The following is a 23,790-nucleotide window of genomic DNA, read 5'->3' as shown; positions in this document are numbered from 1 at the left end:
AATTAGAAACAGTCAATGCGTATGGATAGCAAATGAGTTCAGTATCCGCTGGCAGGAAAAAAGCGATAAAAATCACAAATGCGAAAAAGTCAATGCGGATGGAGAGCAAATTGGACTCTCCGTTACCCCAAATGGTCTTAAGTGATCTGGAAATTTGTAAATCAATATGGCGGACTTGAAATATTGAGAAAATGTATTTCGTATGCTAACAGATTTGAAAATTTGAAAAAAAGAAAACGATACAATTTTTTTTTCGTGATTCGATTACCCAAAGTGAATTTTTTCCGAGGCTGTCGGATTATCAAGTCTGGTATATTAAAAACAAATGAGTATTTTTGAAATTACGAAATAAAAATTTATTTTATACAAGATGTGAGTACTGATTTTGTGATAATTTCAAAAATACGAATAGAGAATTCAAGAAAAGATGTTCCCATCTTCCCTTAAGGTGCCCACGAGGATCTACCAACACGAGTCGTTTTCACGCTCGTTGATAAGAAATCCTTCAATTGCTGATTCAGGTTTGATAACGACAAATTGAATAGCACTCACAGACCGGAGATACTCCGTTTTATCTATTGGGCACTTGCGAGGTGCAAATTTCCGTTTGCCAATTCAGTGCCAGTTTTGCTACAGTGCTTTGTGGTTTGAGGAGTTTATTGCATATATGCATTGTAGTTATTTGGGGGAAGAATTCAAAGTATCCAATCGAGGTACATCGAGGGCGTGCTTATCAGCTTGTCTCGCGGACTCTCGCTTATCGTAATTGTGTTTTAGTCATTGGAACATCCATTAGGTACATGAGCCGGCAATGGCTTTTGAGTGAATCAGATGGTTGATTTATCGCCGAAAAAGTGTTGTTAGTACATCCGTGGAACGTGCCTCAAGAGCCATGGAGCTCCAGCATCAAATTTATCTACTTGTGGCCATATTTGGCGGTGTTTGCACACTGCTGCTGGTTCTGATCATAATTTTGGGAATTTTCGTGCGAAATGTTCGCAAGTCAATCAAGGACGAGGACGAGCAACCACCGTAATTAATTTAGTGTGAGAATCTTTTAATTAGTGTAATTGTTCAAAATAATTTCGCAGACGAAGCATAAACTATGGATTTGAGCACGACACGACATCGCGCAACAACATTACCAACGACGATTTACGGTCCATGAAGTCGGAGGCCATCCGGAGACCACCGCACAAGAGCAATCTGACGAAACCGTAAGTGTGCCACTTAAAGGGAATTGGGTCCTAAAATGAAGCTTAGATTGCTGATATTATTGTTCACAGTGATAAAGCTTATTTTTCTGAGAACAATGACCCTTTGTACGACAACAAAGAGTTTAAAATGGATTTTTAAATCAATTTTGAAAAATTAACCTCGCGGTCCTTCTTGACAGAAAAGCTCCTACTTGACAGCTCGTTCCAAGGGGACCATAGTTGATCCATCGAAAAAATGTTGTCTTGTCAATATTTTTTTTGCATTAAAATGAAAAAAATGTTATCAGAAATGTTTTTTAATCCTGTTTTTTACAGTTGTACATAAAAATTGGCATAGGGCTTTAGTACCCAATTGAGTAGTGAGTGCGTTATCAGAGTATTTAATTGAATCGATTGAGTTCTCGCTTGACTGATCATTGTAGGCTTTTCAAATAGTAGTCGCTGGTTGTCCATCAATTTTAATTTAATTTTCAATTCATTGAGTAGAGAATATTTCAAAATGTTTTGAACTAACTTTTAGTAATCATTATTAGATATTTCAATCCACTTCAACGAATCATCTTTGCGGTTAACTTTACGCAGTTGGCCTGGCCGTTTAGAAAAGAAGTATGGGAGCGTTCTTTTATTACGTAACGCAAAAAATCGGAATTTTAGACCCCCTCAGATATAGATATAGCCTTTCCATTAAAATAGTGAACTCATAAGATTTTAAGAGAAAATGATTCAAATTTTTATATTTTAAAAGTACAAAATAATTCAAGAGTTAGAAAATATTGTTCAATCAAGTATGTTCGAAATTCCCGATTTCCAGATTTTTTTACAAAAAAAAAACGCAAATCATTTTTCTAGTTTTTTTTGCAAATTTTTGGCGAATTTCCGACTTTTTCGTGACATTTCTAATTTCTCGACTTGAGTGGCCACCGTGAAATTTTTGAATCTTATTTAAAAAAAAGTTAAATTTTAAAATCATCAGAATTTAAAAAAAACTTACCATCATAATTTTTGATTCAAAAATATATATCATTTCAAATGATAAATAATGCTTTTTATTTTTAAATTTTGATTGCGTCAATTGATGGATTTTCTTATTGTTCAAGTGGTTTGGCCTCAAATTTCCGAAAAAAACCAGATCCCTTTATTTTGTTTAGTTCTAAAATTTTGTTATTTTTTTAATTTTTGAATTTTTCGTTTTAAAAAGGAGGATTTAATGTATTTTAAAATCATTTTAATTACAAATTCAAAAAAAAAATAAAAGCAAAAAATAATAAAGGAGCCGCACTTGTTCGTGTTTGACAGTTTTACAAACTCGCAAACAAGGCAAAATGTATGCAGGCTGGCGTTAGTACAAACAAATCCAGGCAAACAAACTAATCAGGAAAACTGTCAAAAAGTGCGAGTTTGTTTGCCGTAGTGTAATAGCTTCTTAAGGGGATTGTAAAAACAAAAAATAAACATTATATAACATTTCAAATTGTCGTGAAAACCATTTATACAATTTTGTTTTAATTTAAGAAAATTTTTATATCTCTTCATTCTTTCAACTCAAAATTCAGCCGCAATGACGACTCCCGGCACCAGTCGAACGTCCGTCCCAACACCAAGGACACCAAGCGCTCCCAAAAAGGTAACGAAGGCCGCGGTCCACCGCGGAAGCAACGCCAGTATTCCGAAAGTGGGGACACCTCGGGCCGGTATTCGGACAGCGCGTTCGACAACGAAATCAACAACATGTTCGACATTGACGGGTACGACGACGACGACGACCGGGACAGTGTCGTGAGTGCGGATCGGGACTATAATAACCGGGGCCATCGGAATCATAGTCAGGGTCGATCAGTTCCGCCGCCACCTCCTTCGAACAACAATAATAATCGGAACAGGAACAATAATAATCCGCCTCCTGGGATGAATCGGGGAGGTCCGCCGGGCGGAGGAGGTGGCGGTGGCCCGAGGTCGATGTATCCGGCCGGGAATCCGCACGAGGCAAAGACCTACTTCAACGAGAGGGGCATGAACTACTGAAATGCACGAATAACAAAGTCTATGTAGATGTATTCTTTATTTGATACAAACAATAAAAAATCATATAGTTTAAATACAAAACAAAATATTTAATAACTGCCTAAACTTGGAACCGTCCCCGAATCAGTGGAATCCCTTTGGTAGTCGCCGATCCTCCTCCGTACGATCGCATCGCCCGCTTCAGCGAGTCCGAATTGTTCACGACTCGTTTCATTTTGATCGAAGATCGCTTCGGAGGCATCGGCTTGAAGTAAGACCGCGGCGGCGGCGATCTGTGGATCATGTTTGGCCCTCCTCTCGGGAAGTTCATCTTCATTGGCATCGGTGGAAATCTCGGGGACATGAACGGTGGTAGTCCTTCGTACCGGATCTCTTCGCTGAGGATCACCGGACGGGCGTTCTTGTCAATTTCGTACAGTTGGGGTTTTTCTTCCACGATCTTGGGAAGCTTGTGGTAGGATCCCTTTGGGACAGCAATGTACTCGTACTCGTCGTCGGATTGAGCTAGATATTGCTGGAAATTTTTCACGTTGCTCATTTCGGGGACGCTGTCGTAGAACGATGGGAATCGTTCGGGGTAGAGCTTGCGAGGTTTCGAGAAGGATTTGATATCACCTGACGAGAAGGAGGGAAACTTTTGGGATTTTGGCGATTCTTCCTTGAAAGTCGGTGGAGGTTGCACGAGCCTGAGTGGAGACAGGAACTCCAACGGTTCTTCCTGACTCGTAGTGATGTACGAAGACGACGATTCTGGAATGCTATCGTAAGCTCGTTGCAAAGCAGTTCTTCCTTCGTCCTGTGCGTCCAACACTTTTATGCGAAACTCTTCGTCGTTGTTCAGAAAATCCGAACCAACAACTTCACTGGACAGTCGTTCCAATTTAGGAAAGGACAAATAAACACTCGGCTCATTCTCACTAAGCCCGTTGTAGCTAATGATGGGATGCTCGATCACTCGCCAACCCCCTTCGGTGTCCATGCTTGCCGAAGGTACGAATTCTCGTTCTAAAAAATAAAACAAATCTCACTGTTATAAATCACTCCTTTCCGAAACAACTCGGTACAAACTTTCAGCAAAAACTGCACAAACCAGCCCCAGCACCACTAATCTAATCATGGTGCAATATGTCCACCGCCAGAAACCGCCAACAATCGATTGATCGCCAAACCGTCCGGTGACCCATGTTTTATAGAAATTCAACTGTCCAACTGTAACAACGCGCGCTTTTGCGCTGGTTAGTGGTTTCGGTTTGGTCTGGGCATGCTCGATCGGATGCGCAAAAGAAAGCAAATTTCTCGACCATGTCTCCAGAAGGTAGGTAATAATACACAATTAGCGTTTGTGTCTGGAAAACGCACGGTTGCGATTTTCATTCACCTTGACCGTGGGTTTCGCGGGTAATGTCCATGACCTTGGGTCGTTTGGGTTGGGTGGGGTGGATCGTCAAAGCATAGACTAATTAAAGACTAAACACTCGGAACAAAAAATTTCAAAAATTATGACTCATAAGCTGTGAACCGCGGGTACCACGTTGAACCACGCATCGGCTTGCCCCTCGTATGACAGAACGACATGGCAGCGCTGGTTTTTTCGATTTCGTTTTGTGCTGATTTACGCGCGCATCTTGTTTGTTTTTGTTTTTCTTAGCAATCAAGGCAGCAGGCTGCAAACAAGTCAATCAGCTGTGCAGGGATTTTTGTTTGGCGAAACAAGCGAAATTTACTGGTGTTTGGTTTGTAAGGTAATGTTTAGCTTTTAAAATAAATGCTTATTTTATTCGGTTTATCATTTGTGTTCTCTTTTCCAGATGATTGCTGTTTTCTCATCATTCCTCGCAAGCCAAATCTGTTCAATACGAACGGCTCGATCGTCCGCGACCTCGCCGCCGGATGATTGAATCACCTCGAACCTAGTCAACTCGATGGTAACGATTGCCTTCCGGAGTTTTGGGCCCGAAAGAGCGTGTTAGGCATTTCGACGCTGCACATTATCCGTGCCAACAAGTTCATCGGTGAGGGTGTCGACTTCGGCGGGCCAACATTTTGGTCATCGGAGGCCACTCCGGCAAGACCATTATCCCAGTGAACCCCAGAGCTTCCCCAGGACAAGATTGCCGCCCTGACGGCACGCATTCAAGAGGTCCTCAAGGCCAAGGCCGGTGCCGGATCGGCTACGTTCACGACGGCCTACGCCGCAGCCCGTTTTGCCCTCGCCGAACCTTGGTCTGCCCAAGGTGAACGCCTACGAGCTAGAGCTGCTAAAGAAGGACATTCCGGAGCTGAAACAAACATCCGGAAGGGCAAGGAGTTTGTCAAGAAGAACTTTGTGAACAAAAAAAGTGAATTTCGATCATGTTGAAAAAAATAGTAACCAACCATTGAAAATAAACTTTCAAGTGCATGATAAAAATATCGGCGTTTTTGTTTTCTTTGTACTAAAGTAAAAGAAGGGTTTTTTCCCATGACCCATTAAGAGGATTCTCGGACTTAGCGACTTCGGCGGGTTTCGGTTCCGGGACGAAGCGGGCTTTCTTTTTGAAGGCTTTCTTCCTGCTAACCTCCGCGTACAGCTCGCCTATATCGGCGACGGCGAAAGAGGTGCTCGGGGCGGTTTGTTGGTGATGCTGGTTCGGGGACAAATTTTTGTTTGACGACGTTATCGCTGGGGTTAGGAATGCCACAAGTTGACCGTTCAGAGCAAAGATCTTGGCTGTTTTAAGGTTTTTGAAGTAGGTGCAATTCGTCGAGGCCAAGATGGCATCTGCAAGGACATTCATTCCTTTCAGAGTGACAATTCCGGGTTGGAGGAGGACGGTTTTGCCCTGCCGGTATTAACCGGAGGCGGCCCGCGCCGGCTTTGCTTGGCAAACCCGACGGTGCTCACGTGATCGTTCTCGGAGAAGAAGATTATCAACATTCCGCAATGATCTCGATCGAGAGCCGCTTCTTGTCTAGAATCGACCACCCTCGGGATCTCGTTCGGGATCCCCTCCAGACGATGGTTCACTCTACTAATCACCGTCCTCTTCCGGAAACTGGTTCCGTTTAATTCAAAACAAAAACCCAAACCCAAACAATAACATTGCGCAAAATGTCATGTCAAAGTCAGAGCTGCCAGTTGTTGACATTTCGATCTGTCATTTTTGACAGTGAACCGGCCCTGTCGAGGGGTCATAAAAAGGTTGAGTCATGGTTCAGAGCCCACTGAGTAGTCTTTTATTAGTCTATGGTCAAAGTGTCGCCAGTTGCTTGATGTCAAACGTTTATTGTGTCTAAGTTTGAATTCCAATGTTTGTTTTGTCAAAATACTTAAAAATAACATTTAATTACTGCACTTGCACTTAAGCCGACTATCCTAAATCAATTAAAATTGTTCTTCAAATACGGACTTCAAAGTAAAGCAACGGGCGCGAAACGTTTATTTATCTGTTGAAACTTATTTTCTCTTTAGTATTCAGTATCTTCAAGGTCTCCGTACCTAATTGTCAAGCTATTTTTCCACTGCATTAAGTTTCGTACCTTTTCTTCTGTTCTTCTGTTTCTTGTTCTGTAATTATTGACGTGCACTATGTAGTTCGGTGTATCTTGCTTCTTGTATTAATCTGCAACTTCTCTCTAGAGTTGTGTTTCAGTTGCGGTACGAGTAGGCGTTACTGACCAAATTGATCTTGCTTACCATACTGGAAGATGATGAATCAGTGATAGAAATTGGAATATGACAGGAGCGAATTAACTCCCTCGCTCAGCTTACTATGATCAGGAAAACCACTACTTTTCGTTGTTTTCTTGATTGGGAAAATCGGTACCATTGGATGAATCTGCCCAGCTTTTCCACTGAAAGATAATGAATCAGTATTAAAATTAAAAATATAACAGAAGAGAAATATATTTCTGATTTGCTGCGCTTACTGGTGAAGTCCGTGATTGGGAACTAAATGGCCTGTCATCAATATCAATAGAAAAAAATGTTTTTAACTCTACGCTGGCAATACTTTATTCGTTTTCCTAACAATACTTCCAATACAATAGAGCATATACGCTTCTAACCAATAGAGAATGGGTTTGGTTCTAAATACTATTCAGTGCCGATTTGGAAAACTTGTTTTTTCTTTCGTCTTTAATCAGTCCAGTCCACCGATGAGAACGTTCTGCTTTTAACAAATCAACGTGTTTTGGTTTTTGGTGTGTGTAACTTGTAAAAAGTTATCGTGGTTTAGCCTGATTCCTGCTTGTTTTTTTGCAAACAAATAAAATGCTGTGAGGATTTCAGTAGTCGGTGATGGTTGGGTGTAAATATATGTATATATTTTAAATCAATTCCAATGGAACAACGTCTCTCCTCTGGGTGACATAATTACGGGAGCTTACTGGTAAACAACACGAACAAGACGGTAAATGTAAATTCGAGTTTTGTGTGTGTGTAGAAACGCAACAATCGATGTTTCTCATCAGCGACTAGCGACGATGAAATTGGGATTACTCCTAGGGATAACTTGCTTAACTTACTTGCTATAAAATGACGGGTAAGGTTTTACCTTCGATGGCTCTGTGGAACCTGATAATCGCAATTCGTTTTGTTTTTTTTTTGTGGCTCTCAAACATGGATCAACGGGAGACAAACGTGTGAAAAACAACCTTTCTGGGAAGTGTGGTTCTGCGTGGAAGAGGGGATTCACCTACTTGAGAATATTGATTCGACGACCACCAACGGCTAGTGGAAGAACGGATTCTTGTTTTGAGCATTCGTTGTCTTGGTGGTGCAGAGAATCTGCCGTTCCAGGTGGAAGTCGTACTCGAGCTTCGAGCTGCTGGGCTCGTACAGCGACGGAACCTGTCGAGTCATGGAGAGATAATTAGCTTACAAATTTCCGGACTCAACACCGCCTTTAATTACCTCGAAAGACTGCCGGGAGAGGGCCGGATTCAGCACGAACGGAACTCCTTCCACCTCGGTGTGAACGTTCAACGTTCCGGTGGAGTACGCCGGCGGTTTGGGTGCGGGCCGTTTGGGGGAAATTTGGTACGACATCCGCAGCTGCTCGTAGTCATGATCGGACGGATCCGATGGCACCGCCTGAAATCGGACGCAACAGAGAGCAAAAAAGCCTCATAAATTGCAAGACCTTGGGCACGCGTCACGCTTGAACGTGCGTCGACTCATCATCGCTTCTTCGCAGCAAAAAAAAATAGCTTGCTTCAATAGCTAAAGTCAACAACTAAGCTAGGTACTCACTGGATAGAGTGGATTCTCTTGGCCGGCTTGAATCTTCAAATCTTCGATGGTACGCTCGAGATCGGTGATGCTCTGGCGGGACGGGACGCCGGGTGGGGCGCGGTGGGCTATTAGTGATGTTTTGTAGCAGATCAGAATGCCGTTGATTTCGCTGGAAGAAGGCAAAGCGGGTCGGACTGATAAGTTACGATTTTCGGTTTTACATAATAACGAGCGTTGTGTTCTATGCGACGCCTTTACGCTCGGAAGAATAGTTCATTCGTTTTGGGAGATGGAGAGAAGTGAGAGAACTGCTCGTAATTAAACGCTTGTTTGTAAAACATTAACTTTTCAGCTATGTTAAATAACAAAAAATAACAAAAAATAATAACAAATTTTTTTTTGGAAGAATAACTCAAAATGTTATTAGTCTGTTATTAAAATAACAATCCAATAACAAAAAAATCATAACGACGAATAACAAATCTTGTTATAAATAACATAAAATGTTATTTTCAAATATCAGAAAATGTTATTCCAAAGTTTCCGTCTGCTCGGGTTTACGAACAGCAGAACAAAGGAGTGGGAGCGATTTCTTGGGGCTTTTCTTAGCCTTTCTGCACATGGTTGGAACTCCATACATCCTGTTAGCCCAAAAAGTGTGACGATTGTTGAGTTCTGTCGCTGGTATAGTGTAAATTTGTTCAAGCTAGTCACAGCCTACTTAGCATAAACAACTCTCAAATTTGAATCTCTTATACCACTCGCAGATTGACTGACAGACCTTGTTTTCGTTTTATTTACCAATTCTGCGTAATTCAAGAAATGTTTTCAAACATGATCGATTTGTGGAGATTATGTAGCTTTAGTGGCGCTTGGGTGGGGGTAGGTTGATAAAATCGTGGTTTTAAACATGAAAGGAGCAGATTTTGCAGTTGCGAATGGGGGATGGGAGGAAGACGACCTCCCATATTTTTGTTCGATGTCACAGAATTTAAGCCATTTTACCAGCACTAGCTAAATACCTGTTCCCAAACGAATAGAATGATGAGCCATGATTATGTAACGTGCAATTTTTAACTGCACAGATTTTTCCGGCATTTTGGAGCATGAAAAGTAAATAAATTGCAAAACAAACGGCTGACACGCGAGGCGCGCGAGAAGAAAAATGATAATTCAAATCATGGCATGCTGCGATTTTGTTTACTTGAGGCATCTTCTCAATATACCAGTTTTGATCGGATGAGGGGTCAATGCATATTTCATGTAGCCAGTATCTGTTTACGATTACCAAAATTTTGTAAAAAATTGAACGAAAAATGGGATGTTGTCGTTTGAGTAACTTTTAAAAATGTTGAATATAAGGAAACTTACTAGAAAATTAAAATTTGGTTTTAAGTAAGTTGAAAAAGAAAAACATATAGGTTACATAATGTAGCCAGCTTGACAAAGTGTGACATAGGAGAGAGGGGGTAATTTTTGGACGATTTTAGCGTGACATACTTTATGGATAACGCCCAAGGCCCTATAAAAGTTTCCGAGTTTTATTACAAGAGTTCAGTCAAAAATGATGAAGTTAAATTGCACGCCGAAGTGCCGTTGAGACAACATTATGTGCTGGATGGAAATACATGCTGTTATGCAAAACTAAAAATACTTTTAATAATTTTATAAAATTCAAAATATTCTTACTACACGCACTATGGACGACCCATGGGTGTGCAAAACTGCCATAAAAACTGGTAGAAAAGTTGCAGCTCTCCACCGCGAGAGGCAGCACCTGTCCTGTCCTCGTTTTTGAACCTAAAGTTCCACATATCTGGAGTTTTTTTTGAAAAGGTCCAATAAACCAAATTTCCAGTTTTTGCTTTTTGGGTGTTTTTAGAACCACCTTGAGTCAGGTATTAAAGTATTAAAAAACACCCAAAAAGCAAAAACTGAAAATTTTGTTTATTGGACCTTTTCAAAAAAAACTCCAGATATGTGCTTTCTGGCTTGCTTTCGCTGCCGCTACTGCCCGTTTGATTTTGTTTTTGACCGGTTCCTTCCAAAGTGCGTATACCGCTTTAAATTGCTAGGCATTTTGGGGATATATAAACTAAATTTTTAACAATTTTGGGAATTTTATCCTGAGAATTCCAGGGATGAACAAACTTAAATAATAAAAATTACTAAAAATCAGATTTGAATATAAGAATTTTACAAAATTTTAAACTATCAATGTTTTGAATTTTTATATTTCTAAATAATTATTTTTTTACTTAAACTTAAGTTTTAAGGTAAAAACCTTAAAACATAAGTTGAATTTTTTAAAAAACTAATTATTTAGAAATATAACCCGAACATTTTTTAATTAACTTAGTTGCAAATTTTTAATTTCGTATTGTTACTTTGCGCTGGCAACGTGGACGCGCAGTCTAGTTTTTTGCATGCTCATTTTCATTCCTTTTGTGTCGCTGAAAGAGGCGACGCGTGGCCAAAATGTTTACCTGTTCAAACAATCTTTTCAGTAATTTTCAAGTTTTTTAGCTCAATTGTATTAAAAAAATATCTTTTATACATAATAAAGAGAAATTAGATGATGTTAGCAATATTGTTGTGAGAATTGTTGATCACATGATTTTTACTATTTCAACTTTTTCAAATTACAGCAATGATCATTCTTTAAGAAGTGTAAAATTGAAATGCTTTTTACATTGTAGTTTTCTATAATTAGCTTGTTTTGTAAATAAAAAAAACTAAATCAAAACTTGAGGCGTAATCCAACCACAAGTTTTTCCCTGGAGTTTTCTTTAGAATGACTTCTCTTATGTTCCATTGGATTAGATTAGAGCAAAAATTATTCATTATTTTCAAATCTCACTAAGCAAACATTCCGGATGTTGACCATTCTAATCCTGAAATCACGTGCTCTAGTTTCCTGACCAAAACAATTAGGCCATAAAAAATTGTATTTTACGTTTCTCTTCAAAATTTCCCTAAAAAACTAGAAGGAAAAAAAATAATATCGATGAAAATTAAATTTTTCATTTAACAAAAACTCGTGCAATCGATTGGACGTTTAACGTTTATTTTTGCATTGATTTTCAAAATGGGCTTTTTAAGCATATAACAAATTTTGAATTGATAGCCACAAATAAAAAATAATTGCCATAGTTAAGTATAAAAAATCTGAGATTTTTTGTTATTTTACTGCATCTCATATCTAAATATAAATCCATAAAATAAAATAAAAAAACATCACTTTGTAAAATTTCCCGAAAAACAATATTAAACGATCAAAACTCAAGAATTCAAACCAAGTAGACATTATTACGACAGCTTATTTAAGCTTTATTTTGATTTTTGTTTTTGTACAAATAACATGTAAAGGAAATTATTGTATGCTTGGTAGGTTAAAGATTTTGTTCTATTTTCTTTAAAATTATTTTGCAAATCTGTCGATGAACATGCTTGCTAACTTTTAACAGAGCTATTTATTACTTTTTTCAGTTAAAAACGCTTTTTGGAAGCAACATGCCGTTCTACTATTTAAACAATTTAAAAAGTTTTACAAAAATATTTGAGCGAACACGCAGGGAGGGAGCAGGGAGAGAGCAAAATATGGAGCTTTCTCTCTCTCTTTGAACTTTGCTCTCTCCCTGCTCGTGTCTCGGCTCGCGCGCTTTTATGTCGACTGTCCAAAAGCTTTCATGCACACCCTGAACTACCACATTCATACCGTCCAGCGTGTACAAATAGGGTGGGCTTTCTGTGTATTTTTGGATGCGTTGTATGGGAACTCGTGCATGGAGAAATCCGAACAGGTTGGCGGCGTGCGCGTTAGATTTTCATTGACGCTCTATGATACGAATGCGCTTGGCTGTTTATGATTCAAAGAAGAGTTGGCATGTTCGTTCAATTATTTTGATGAACATATTTTAATTCTTTCTTCAGAAAGAAATCAAAATGATCACCTGTCCTATGAACAGGTGGACGCAATGCCTCTGAGATTGAGATTGGCCAAGATGTCAAACTTCATGACAGACCGGAGTAGCCTACTGTTGGTGATCAATGAGTTTCGATAGCAACCCCAAGAGATATATCTTCTGTGTGGTGCCGAAAACCGATCGCAGTAGGTCATACATATTTTGTTTACTCTTTGAATACTAGCAGGAAGCTACTTCGGTCTGTCATGAAGTTTGACATCTTGGCCGATCTCAATCTGGGTTCTGGAACATGGGTGTCAGTTCAGTATTGTATCATAGAAAAACAAATTCTGTCGTTATTTAGCCACGCGAGACTTTTACTGAACCCGCCGGAACAATAATTCCGGTGTTAATCCGACCATATCTCGGTTCCTAATAGTCCGTCCTCGGTGTCATTTACTTGAGAAAATCCTGGTTGGACTTGGGAACCAAAGTGGAGATGGAAGTGACCAGCAATTAGCTAGGACTTAATTTTTTTTTTTTTTTGCGGAGCGAGGTGGGACAGCTAGGATTAAGTCAGTCCAGGTCCGGTTGTGTCAAGGAAAGGTAATGAATGTGTTAGCCACTTACACCCCATGGGGAACGGGGAAAGAGGACATGATTGGGTAGGTTATAATGAGATTGTGTATGTGAGAGTGTGTATTGTTGTAAATATTATAATTTGATATTTCGTTCTCTATCGCCGCTCCCCACAGTCAGATATGTGGAACTTTAGGTTCAAAAACGAGGACAGGACAGGTGCTGCCTCTCGCGGTGGAGAGCTGCAACTTTTCTACCAGTTTTTATGGCAGTTTTGCACACCCATGGGTCGTCCATAGTGCGTGTAGTAAGAATATTTTGAATTTTATAAAATTATTAAAAGTATTTTTAGTTTTGCATAACAGCATGTATTTCCATCCAGCACATAATGTTGTCTCAACGGCACTTCGGCGTGCAATTTAACTTCATCATTTTTGACTGAACTCTTGTAATAAAACTCGGAAACTTTTATAGGGCCTTGGGCGTTATCCATAAAGTATGTCACGCTAAAATCGTCCAAAAATTACCCCCTCTCTCCTATGTCACACTTTGTCAAGCTGGCTACATTATGTAACCTATATGTTTTTCTTTTTCAACTTACTTAAAACCAAATTTTAATTTTCTAGTAAGTTTCCTTATATTCAACATTTTTAAAAGTTACTCAAACGACAACATCCCATTTTTCGTTCAATTTTTTACAAAATTTTGGTAATCGTAAACAGATACTGGCTACATGAAATATGCATTGACCCCTCATCCGATCAAAACTGGTATATTGAGAAGATGCCTCAAGTAAACAAAATCGCAGCATGCCATGATTTGAATTATCATTTTTCTTCTCGCGCGCCTCGCGTGTCAGCCGTTTGTTTTGCAATTTATTTACTTTTCATGCTCCAAAATGCCGGAAAAATCTGTGCAGTTAAAAATTGCACGTTACATAATCATGGCTCATCATTCTATTCGTTTGGGAACAGGTATTTAGCTAGTGCTGGTAAAATGGCTTAAATTCTGTGACATCGAACAAAAATATGGGAGGTCGTCTTCCTCCCATCCCCCATTCGCAACTGCAAAATCTGCTCCTTTCATGTTTAAAACCACGATTTTATCAACCTACCCCCACCCAAGCGCCACTAAAGCTACATAATCTCCACAAATCGATCATGTTTGAAAACATTTCTTGAATTACGCAGAATTGGTAAATAAAACGAAAACAAGGTCTGTCAGTCAATCTGCGAGTGGTATAAGAGATTCAAATTTGAGAGTTGTTTATGCTAAGTAGGCTGTGACTAGCTTGAACAAATTTACACTATACCAGCGACAGAACTCAACAATCGTCACACTTTTTGGGCTAACAGGATGTATGGAGTTCCAACCATGTGCCACAGTGTCATAAAAACACCGTCTGCAAGAGCCCCCCCAAAACTAGTTTTGAAGGTTCTAACTGTTAAAAGTAAAACTGTTAAAACTCCCAAAACCAGGATCAAGTAGCACGTGCAAACGGAGTACATTTTCCATACGCTAACGGACTTTTACTGATTGACGACTTGACTGTTCCAACAAAGCAATAAACGCAAAATTAATTTTAAGGGAAAATGCCAGCAAAACTATTTTTTTTTTCAAATGGAAATTACTGTATATATTATAACCTGTAATATAAAGAGTCGACTCTCTGGTTGTCAATAACTAAGGGACTACGAGACAAATAAAATAAGAACCCAAAAGCCGATTCGATTAGAATATCTAAGCAAAGCATGATCGTCATTTTGAGATCATATTAACAAAAAGAAAGTTGAAATAAAATCAGATAGACCGTCAAATAGAGAAAAGTTGGGATAAAGAGAAATGGAAAAAAGAAAGCATCGAAATATGAAAATTTAAGAACTAAATAAATCTTCTACAGAAGGAGGAAAACATAGAGAGATTGACAACCAGTGAGCCGACTATAAACAATAAAGACAACTAAAGTCACATACCTGATGATGGGTAATACCTTGGGTAATACCCATCTTACCGATCGCTGGAAAAAGGCACTTTTTGCGGGAGCTGCAATTGCTTGATGGCCTACATGCCTTGGCGATCCCCAGGTTGAAGTTTCAATCGCTTACAGCCGCATCCGGAACATCACGCAGACGCTGTAGTTTCTCATCGTCCTTTTAGTGTTCGTCTTCCTTCCTTCTGGTGTATGCTGCTTTCTTTGGTTGTTCTTGTTTTATTTCTTGACCCTTGATCTGGAACTGGTTCGAAAAGCAGTATCTTCCGAAAATAGACTAACATAAAAATGACAACAATAACATTTCGTCGCGCATCGTAGCTTATCGTGTGAGTACTCGCGCTAGTACTACAGAGTAAAAGCACTTTCCATCGAGTGATAATCCGGTCCGCGTGAGCGCTTTTCTTCAAAGAGGTCGTTTTGTTCTTAAGAGAACATCTTTGTAAGCATTGCCCATAGGATAGCTTACCGTTTTGATGACTGCTGAGGATCCGGATCCCTTGCAGCCTGTCGCTACAGTTAACTCATCCCTTTAACCTCCATCCGCCACCCGGAGGCACGCGCCGTAGGGCTGCCAAAGTCCTGACGACCCACAGGACCTGGGAAAACCAATCTTATCGTCCCTAAGCGTAAAGACTTTAAGACTAGCTTTCATTATCAAAGCCCACGGAGCAATTAGCTAGGACTTAAATTACGTTTAAAATCCGGTCACTTCGGTCCTCTTGGTACACCCGGATCCCCGAACAACCATGTCACATCTATTTGAGAATGTTTCCCAATCAATACATTTATGAAAAAATCGTCCTTTCCTCATAAAACTCTAGAAAACTATAAAAGAACGCCGTTGATCAACGCCGTTTAAATCAACGACTCCGTTGACGTTGACGATTAAATCAACGATGGCTGCGATTACGATTACGTTTAAAACAACGATCAACGACATTGATGATATAAACGCCGTTGATTTCAACGATTAACAGCATTGATTTGTACCCTTTCTCCTGTGTCCACGTGCCTTCCATCTCAGGATATAATGGAAAATTCAAAACTGGTGGCGTTTTTTGGTGGTTGTATTGTGAATGCATAATTATTCAAAAATTAAACTACTTGAATCTACTCACCCCGCCAGCGTGAATCCCTCCGGCGCCTGCCGCAACCTCGAACACAGTATGATATCGGTGATGGCCTGCTTGGCGACTCCCTTCTTCGCCAACCGGTACACCAGCTGACGTTTGCGCCAAGCCTTCTGCTCCGAATCGGCCGTTCGTGTCAACTGCGAAAACCCCTCCGGCAGGGCTTCCTTTTCGCCAATTACCCGCAGCGTTTCCAGGATGTAATCCGGGAGGCCTTCCGTCTTCGATTGACACAGGTAGCGGGAGGTTTTCTTCCCGAAGAGAATATTTTCTCGCCACAGGTCCGCATCCTGATCCTGGTCGTAGGTTTTATTGATCGGGGCAAAGTTCGCCGGACAGCGCTCGTAATCTTCGACCAGCTGAAGGGACGTGATGGGTCGATTGTCCGGCAAAACGCTGATGATGGTGTTGAGAATGTTCTTCTGCTGTTGAGATTTCGTTTTCAACATCTTTTCGTGGGTTTGTTTGTCCTTTCTAGCGTAGACTATCAGTGGGAGAATGACTCAGTCTGTGTACACGGTGGCTTAATCTCTTTCTACTTAAATACGTAAATAGCAGCAGGTCGCGAGCTGCGTTGGAATTTCCTAACTTTCTGGTGGCAGGTTCTCCCTCTCTCTCGTGTTCTCTTTCGGCTTCCCGTCTCAATGGCCAGGGGGCAGTTGACCCAAGTTATTTATGACACACACCGTGACGACGACGACGATCGCTATGAATTAATCATCTCCTGCGGTTCGATCTTTGCTCTACCTCTCTCTGGAGGTTTCCAAAATCTTTCGAAATCGGTTATTATCGCGTCCACTTCATCGTCTGTCCTTCGTGGACGAGTCACGGAACCAGCACACCACTCAAGGGAAGAAGAGTCCCCCGAAAAAAAAGCTCCACACAAAGAAAGGTGTGCGAACTGAGGCCAAAAAGACCAAAAAGTGCCACAAGAATACTCTTCAAAGTCCCGACGACGACGACGACGAAAACATTAGAACGGGCCGAAACTTTACCAACTCACTCATAAAAGCAACGACTAAGCCTGCTGTGTTAGTATTTACATTTACAAAGAGCCCACCGAGTTTAGAAGCTTCTAAGAAGGGGGGAGATCTCTCAACGGCACAGCACAGCGGCAGCAACTCCCACGAACGACTGGACGAAGGAACGAATCGCGGAGAACTGATTTTTGTGCCTTCCTCTCTGTTTCTGTTCTTCGCAAAATCACAAGAGCACCCGCGCCCGCACCACTATACCACCCCCCAGGAAGGGGACTGTCAAAAGTGAGTTGAACTCAATTTTGAGGGATTCTATTAAAACGTGTTATACACGTTGAAAAGTTTTGACTTGTTTTACTCATCTAGATATCTTTTATCACGCTTAACACACACTCAAAATGATTATGCACTTTTTACCCAAGGCTTTTCATCGTTTGACGTCCGTCTAGGGGAAATATACCCATTTGAGCTATTTATTACTTTCGAACAGTCAAAAACACTTTATGAAAGCTGTAATTCATGATCAAAGTGCTGATAGGCTGATAATAGAAATAGGCTGAAATAGGGTATAGTTCCCCTACGTCGTATTTGTTGAGATAACAACCACTGCCCCCCTCTTTTTGCTGCGCTACTGCGCTTAACGTGAGTGACGTGCTCTTCCAGCTGTCACAGTCTGTTTATATAAATAAATGTCTTTTTCAACCGCTTTGACTGTACGCACGCGTTTTCGTCGTTCCTCCTGTAAGCTATCCGAAACCTCTTGAGGTTATGGGCCCAGGTCGTTTCAAGTCCGGGTAGTTTTTCGCAAGTTAAGTTTTCGCGATGTCGGAGGGAACAGTCCGTGAAGACCGGTACCATGTCGCTCTGTTCGACGGTACAAATTACGCGTCCTGGAAGCTGAGAGTTCGGGTACTCCTGGAGGAGTATGAACTCTGGGACTGCGTGGAGAGTGACGTGGGCGAGATCCCGGAGATCGTCGTGAAGCCGGAAGATGCCCCGGCGGCCCAGACGGCGAAGCAGAATCGACGGGAGCTGGAGCTCAAGCGGCGGCGGAAGTGCAGGCGTCTCCTGATCGAGCGGATCCACGACTCGCACCTGGAATATGTGCACGACAAGGTATCCCCGAAGCAAATCTGGTGCACGCTGCAGGATGTGTTCCAGCGGAAGAGCATCGCCACTCGCATGCACCTGAGACGCCAAATTGTGGGCATGCGGTTCGAAAGTGGACGGCTGGCGGATCATTTTTTGCGTTTCGACCGGCTGGTCCGGGAGTTCCGTGGAACCGGTGCTGTGATGGAGGAGCTGGATGCAGTTTGCCATCTGCTGCTGAGCTTGGGGACGGCGTTTCCGGCGGTTGTGACCTCCATCGAAACCATGGCGGAGGATAACCTCACAATGGAGTTTGTGAAATGCCGGCTGCTGGATGAGGAAACAAAGCAGCAAGGCATGGGCGAACGAGAGAGCGAGATGGCTGCATTTTACGGCGCGAGACAGCAGAAAAAGTTGCGCTGTTTTTCGTGCAAGAAGGAAGGCCACAAAAGTGTCGACTGCCCAGCGAAGAAGAAACAACACAGTGAGGGCATCTCCAGCGCTGGGGTGCAAATCAAATTTGCACCCGGCTCATGAATACCGAGATCAAATTTGCCACCTTGAAAAAACTCCGTCATCCCCACCGCTAGGGTAGCAAATTTGCCACCGAAACAAGCCCACCGCGGGGGGCAAATATAGGTTTTTATCATTTTTTGCTCTCGTTTACCTTCACAATAAATAATTATGTGTAGATTCATGCCTAGAAATGCTAAAAGTTTATTAAACTTTTTAATCCTATTGAAAATTTAAAAGAATTTCATTTTTCAAAATGTCGAAAGTTAAACCATTTGCTACCCGATTTGATTCCCACCAAATTTGCTCTCGAGTTTGCCCCCGAGTCTCCCACCGCGCGTAGCAAAGCAGGTATCAAATTTGATCTCAAGTTCATCTGTAGAAGAAAAATATGTGTCGGTACCTGTCGGGTACTCATTTTCTGATACCCGACAAGTACCGGCAAGCCGGGGGCAAAGTTTTGAATGCGTGTTTCGGAGATTTTTGTATGTCTGCCTCGATGTCTGCTCTTGTGTATGATTCAAATACTCAAAAATTCAAAAAATTCAAAAATTCAAAAATTTAAAAATTCAAAAATTCAAAAGTTCAAAAATTCAAAAATTCAAAAATTCAAAAATTCAAAAATTCAAAAATTCAAAAATTCAAAAATTCAAAAATTCAAAAATTCCAAAATTCAAAAATTTAAAAATTCAAAAATTTAAAAATTTAAAAATTCAAAAATTCAAAAATTCAAAAATTCAAAAATTCAGAAATTCAAAAATTCAAAAATTTAAAAATTTTAAGGCCGTTGCAAATATTTTTTGAAGTTTATGTACCCCGACTCTGACCAAAGTCGAGGGGGGGGGGGGGCAAAAAATAAAAAAGTATTAAAATTGAAATTACGAGCAATGGTTTAAATATTGTAATGAAAAAAGTGTTTAAAAATGCATTATACACCTGTCCAGTTGTTTTGCCATCATTTATCTCCAAAATAGCCAAGTATTGACGAAAATTTTATTTATTGCGAAAAATATTTTAGATTAGATTAGATTAGAAAAATATTTTTTTTGCGGTGCTGTATATTGGAATTTTATAAAAATTCAAAACATTTTCAAACAAGCCCAAACATGCTAAATATTACTATCAATGCAGAAAAATGCATTTTAGAATGTTTTCAGTTGATTCGACTTCTAATTTCATGAAAATTTTGAAGTTTTTTGGAAAAATATTGTTTTTGCCCCCTGATTTTTCAGACCAATTTTGAAGGGGGGGGGGGCGACATGTCCCGCCCGTGTGGATCAATCGGACCGCGCACTGGACTCACAATCCAGAGGTCGCTGGTTCGAATCCCGCGGCGGGCGCTCTAAAATTCTTTGTGTAAAGATGGGTATTCGGCGCCGTCGCTCCGTGCCATACTTTCATACACTTAGGAGCCCAGGGCGGCGAAGTCCTTGTAGATAAAAAGGAAGACACTAGTGGTTGGTACTAGCAATGGTGGCCGACAGCTATAAAGTCAACTTCGTTTTCGGGGGGCGACATAAACTTTGAAAAATATTTGCAACGGCCTAATTTTTTTTTATATTTTCTGAATTTTTTTTTCAAATTTTTTAAAAATTTTTAAATTTTTTTTAAATTTTTTCAATTTTTTTTAAATTTTTTTAAATTTTTTAAATTTTTTTAAATTTTTTTAATTATTTTTAAATTTTTTTAAATTTTTTTAAATTTTTTTAATTTTTTTTAAATTTTTTTAAATTTTTTTAAATTTTTTTAAATTTTTTTAAATTTTTTTAAATTTTTTTAAATTTTTTTAAATTTTTTTAATTTTTTTTAAATTTTTTAATTTTTTTAATTTTTTTTAAATTTTTTTAATTTCTTTTAAATTTTTTTATTTTTTTTAAATTTTTTAAAAATATTTTTAAACTTTTTAAAACTATTTTATACTTTTTAATTTTTTAATTTTTTTTGTTAAATTTTAATTTGAAAAAAACGTTTTAAATTTTTCTGAAATTTTTTTTAAAATACTTTTAAACTTTTTCAATTTTTTTTAATTTTTTTTTTAATTTTTTTTAAATTTTTTTAATTTTTTTTTAAATTGTTTTAAATTTTTTTAATTTTTTTCAAATTTTTTTTATTTTTTTAAAATTTTTTTAAATTTTTTTAATTTTTTTTTAATTATGTTTTAAATTTTTCTAATTATTTTTTTTTGACATTTTTAAAAAAATGTTTTTTTCCGTGCATCATTCAATTTTCCGTGCATTTTCCATTTGCCACAGAAGCAAACCAGCGGCATACCGGGTAGCAAAGAGAAATCCCGTAGAACTGAGAGCAAATTTGCTACCGCGACAGGTACCGCGGTGGGGTTGACGTCGGGTGCAAATTTGATTTGCTTCGATGTTTGCCCCCAGCGCTGGAGATGCACTGAGAGCGCGAATGTTGCTGGCTCTAGCGAGCGCAACAGTGTTTGTTTTGTTGGTGTGCGCGGTGCTGAGCCGCAGAAAAAGCAGCGGCAAGTGAAGTGGTTCCTCGACTCGGGGGCGTCCGATCACCTGGCGCGGGATAAACAGCTGTTTACGGACCTGCACCGACTGTCGGAGCCGATCGAGATCGCCGTGGCCAAGAATGGCCAGTCTGTTGTTGCAGAGCACTGCGGTACTGTGAAGATGACGGCGTTTGTGAATGGTCGATCGATTGAGTGCTCCGTGAAGAACGTTTTATTTACGCCGCACCTGCGGCACAATCTGCTGTCTGTTGTGCGGATCGAAAAGGCCGGAATGCGAGTTGTGTTTGACAGCGGAAAAGCCCAGATTTACCGTGGAATCGAGCTGATCGTGTGTAGTGCTCGTCGGAACAGTTTGTACGAGATGGATTTTCGTACTGTCGATCGTGAAAAGTTGTTGTGCGATCGTGCACAAACAGAGCATAATTTGATTGCTCTCGCTGAATGTTACATGGTGTCAACTCCGAAGCAGATCGTTGGCAGAAAGTGGTAAACAACCGTGTGGAACTTGGGTTGTACCCAGTCGGGAAGATGTCGGGTACGAAGCCGGTGAACGGGTTGAAGTCGGGCTGGAAAGAAAGCAGCAGAATGTGGTGCGTCCAATTGCTGCCGATGCTGATGAACCAGGTGGTGATCCCGCTGAAGAAGAATTTGGCCGTTTGGACGAAGAACCTGAAACTGAGCCGAATGTTCGAGAAGATGAAGAATCCGGAACAGCTGGTGCGGATGCAGAACCGGGTCGTGGATGCGGATTCGCCTTGTTTGCTACGAGTTACATCGACAACATCACGCAAACGATTGCTGAGAGGACGAAACCGGACGAGGTGATTGATTCGTTGGGGTGCAACAAAAACTGTTCTTTGACGATGCTCCCCATTGGTCGCACACCGGTCACCTGCAAGTGGAGTCGTTTGAAGCGAGGTGACGGAGTTGTGGCTGACAAGTACGAGGCGAACCAGAACGTTCCGGCTGGTGTTTTCGTTGGATCACCAAGAAGAAGAAGAACGCGCAGCCAGATGGACTTCAGCAGGGGAACGCCCCGAGGTGTTGGCTGCGTCGATTGCTGTGTGGGAGTGTAGACGGGATGCTTCGGATTGTCCGGAGAGTTAGAGCTACTGTTTTTGTAGTTGAGATGGTGCTGTGGTTGAGCAGGGGTGTTGAGATAACAACCACTGCCCCCCTCTTTTTGCTGCGCTACTGCGCTTGACGTGAGTGACGTGCTCTTCCAGCTGTCACAGTCTGTTTATATAAATAAATGTCTTTTTCAACCGCTTTGACTGTACGCACGCGTTTTCGTCGTTCCTCCTGTAAGCCATCCGAAACCTCTTGAGTATTTACTAGAAAGTACTGGGGTGCCATTTCAAAACAACTTCAAGCAAAAACTGCCAATTTGGTTTATTGGACCTTTAAAAAAAAAAATCCAGGACTCTGGCCGGAACTAGCGCGAGTTTTTTCAAAGAAACACTTTTTGACAGCTCTGAGTGCGGCACTCAGTGCGGAACTAGCCCTCAAACGAACGTACTACACTCAAAATCAGAAGTATCCCGCTAAAAGGGTTCTATCTACCCTTTATCTGTCATCCCAAGGAAAAAAAACCCTTTTGGAGGGTTACTTCTACCCTTTTTGTCAAGTTTACCCGTCGTCACCCTTTTGAAAAGGGTTACTACCGGTAAACTGGAAAAAAGGATGAAAGTAACCCTCAAAAAGGGTATGTTTTACTTGGGATGACAGATAAAGGGTAGTTAGAACCCTTTTTGAAGGGTACTTCTGATTTTGAGTGTATAAATGTGAGTCCCGTGTGAAAAGTGACAGTTGTTCATTTTTTCGTTTGACACTTTTTTAGTTTGTACCCCGTTGGTTTGACAAAGTCAAACTAAAAAATGACAAACTGTCACTTTTCACACGGGACTCACATTTATAGTACGTTCGTTTGAGGGCTAGTTCCGCACTGAGTGCCGCACTCAGAGCTGTCAAAAAGTGTTTCTTTGAAGAAACTCGCGCTAGTTCCGCACGAGTTGAAATGACGTTTGATTGAACCAGGCTCTTCAAACGAACGTACCATTAGTATCTAACCCAGCCGGGGAGCATGTTGACAGCTCCCATACAAACTGAGCGAACCCCTTTTTGTGGGCCCAGTGGGCCTAAGATGGCGGCCTTCGATATTATCTAGCCAAACTTTTGAAAATGGCGAATAGTTTAAATAAATATAGTTTCTGGCTTATTTCGGTTTAAAACGACAAAATAAGCAGTCTGAAATCATTTTCTTCAAAAACTTGTTCAGAGATACGCCGCGTTCAAATATTAGTCTAGAAAAGTTGAAGTGAGCGTGCCGCGAAAGCTGTCACGAAAAAAAGTTTTCCATGCAAATTTTGAGTTGCGTATTTAATGGGCGGACTACGACCAAGCCCACTGGCCATCTGTCCGTGAATACGCGCAACTCACGAAAACTGTTATCTTAGGGTCCGGCTGTGTTCCAGACAGTTCTTCACCACCAGCCCTGCTTGGAACCGAAGATCCACTGGAAGGTGGATCTGGCACAAACCCCTTTGTGCTACCTGAAGAAGATGCCGTACACGCCGACAAGCCCGTAACGCTCCCGAAACCATTTTTTTACGACAGAAAGTTATAAGGCTTTCTAGTCAGAAATTTACCAACACATTCAAAGTATTTTTAC

At 40.5% G+C, this 23,790-nt stretch overlaps 4 protein-coding genes and 1 long non-coding RNA gene across 5 annotated transcripts; 3 read left to right on the top strand and 2 right to left on the bottom strand.

The window, feature by feature from the left end:
• Positions 1-605: 605 nt before the first annotated feature.
• On the top strand, positions 606-3,325 carry LOC120419943 (homeobox protein 4-like). Its single transcript, XM_039582807.2, has 3 exons — positions 606-1,032; positions 1,092-1,217; positions 2,771-3,325. Exons 1-3 carry the CDS (start codon positions 893-895, stop codon positions 3,237-3,239), a joined length of 735 nt encoding a protein of 244 aa, XP_039438741.1. The 5' UTR covers positions 606-892; the 3' UTR covers positions 3,240-3,325.
• Positions 3,326-3,339: 14 nt separating this feature from the next.
• LOC120419942 (uncharacterized) lies at positions 3,340-4,652 on the bottom strand. Its single transcript, XM_039582806.2, has 2 exons — positions 4,308-4,652; positions 3,340-4,244 (listed from the first exon to the last, which is right to left on the bottom strand). The coding sequence occupies exons 1-2, from the start codon at positions 4,354-4,356 to the stop codon at positions 3,340-3,342; spliced, it is 954 nt and encodes a 317-aa protein (XP_039438740.1). The 5' UTR covers positions 4,357-4,652.
• Positions 4,653-4,690: 38 nt separating this feature from the next.
• On the top strand, positions 4,691-5,138 carry LOC120419946 (uncharacterized). Its single transcript, XR_005605802.2, has 2 exons — positions 4,691-4,981; positions 5,048-5,138. It is a non-coding gene; the product is annotated as an uncharacterized LOC120419946 (long non-coding RNA).
• Positions 5,139-5,161: 23 nt separating this feature from the next.
• LOC120419944 (malate dehydrogenase-like) lies at positions 5,162-5,710 on the top strand. Its single transcript, XM_039582808.2, has 2 exons — positions 5,162-5,200; positions 5,344-5,710. The coding sequence occupies exons 1-2, from the start codon at positions 5,162-5,164 to the stop codon at positions 5,596-5,598; spliced, it is 294 nt and encodes a 97-aa protein (XP_039438742.2). The 3' UTR covers positions 5,599-5,710.
• A 2,101-nt stretch (positions 5,711-7,811) lies between these two features.
• LOC120419941 (multivesicular body subunit 12A) lies at positions 7,812-17,248 on the bottom strand. The gene is made up of 4 exons (XM_039582805.2): positions 16,050-17,248; positions 8,473-8,623; positions 8,134-8,313; positions 7,812-8,070 (listed from the first exon to the last, which is right to left on the bottom strand). The coding sequence occupies exons 1-4, from the start codon at positions 16,508-16,510 to the stop codon at positions 7,951-7,953; spliced, it is 912 nt and encodes a 303-aa protein (XP_039438739.1). The 5' UTR covers positions 16,511-17,248; the 3' UTR covers positions 7,812-7,950.
• Positions 17,249-23,790: the final 6,542 nt, after the last annotated feature.

Source organism: Culex pipiens, chromosome 2 (genome assembly GCF_016801865.2).
Source record: "Culex pipiens pallens isolate TS chromosome 2, TS_CPP_V2, whole genome shotgun sequence".
NCBI lineage: Eukaryota > Metazoa > Arthropoda > Insecta > Diptera > Culicidae > Culex > Culex pipiens.
This window is presented reverse-complemented; position numbering and strand designations above follow the sequence as displayed.

Bases quoted from the DNA above. Each gene is read 5' to 3' on its own strand.
- LOC120419942 (XM_039582806.2), bottom strand. From the start codon at position 4,356: ATGATTAGATTAGTGGTGCTGGGGCTGGTTTGTGCAGTTTTTGCTGAA. The intron at 4,245-4,307 runs GTTTGTACCGAG...TTTATTTTTTAG, and splicing joins TTGTGCAGTTTTTGCTGAAA to AACGAGAATTCGTACCTTCG.
- LOC120419941 (XM_039582805.2), bottom strand. From the start codon at position 16,510: ATGTTGAAAACGAAATCTCAACAGCAGAAGAACATTCTCAACACCATC. The intron at 8,624-16,049 runs GTGAGTAGATTC...GCCTTCTTCCAG, and splicing joins GAGGGATTCACGCTGGCGGG to CGAAATCAACGGCATTCTGA. The intron at 8,071-8,133 runs GTAATTAAAGGC...ATGACTCGACAG, and splicing joins TCTCCCGGCAGTCTTTCGAG to GTTCCGTCGCTGTACGAGCC.
- LOC120419944 (XM_039582808.2), top strand. From the start codon at position 5,162: ATGGTAACGATTGCCTTCCGGAGTTTTGGGCCCGAAAGA. The intron at 5,201-5,343 runs GCGTGTTAGGCA...GAGCTTCCCCAG, and splicing joins GGAGTTTTGGGCCCGAAAGA to GACAAGATTGCCGCCCTGAC.
- LOC120419943 (XM_039582807.2), top strand. From the start codon at position 893: ATGGAGCTCCAGCATCAAATTTATCTACTTGTGGCCATATTTGGCGGT. The intron at 1,033-1,091 runs GTAATTAATTTA...ATAATTTCGCAG, and splicing joins GACGAGGACGAGCAACCACC to ACGAAGCATAAACTATGGAT. The intron at 1,218-2,770 runs GTAAGTGTGCCA...CTCAAAATTCAG, and splicing joins AAGAGCAATCTGACGAAACC to CCGCAATGACGACTCCCGGC.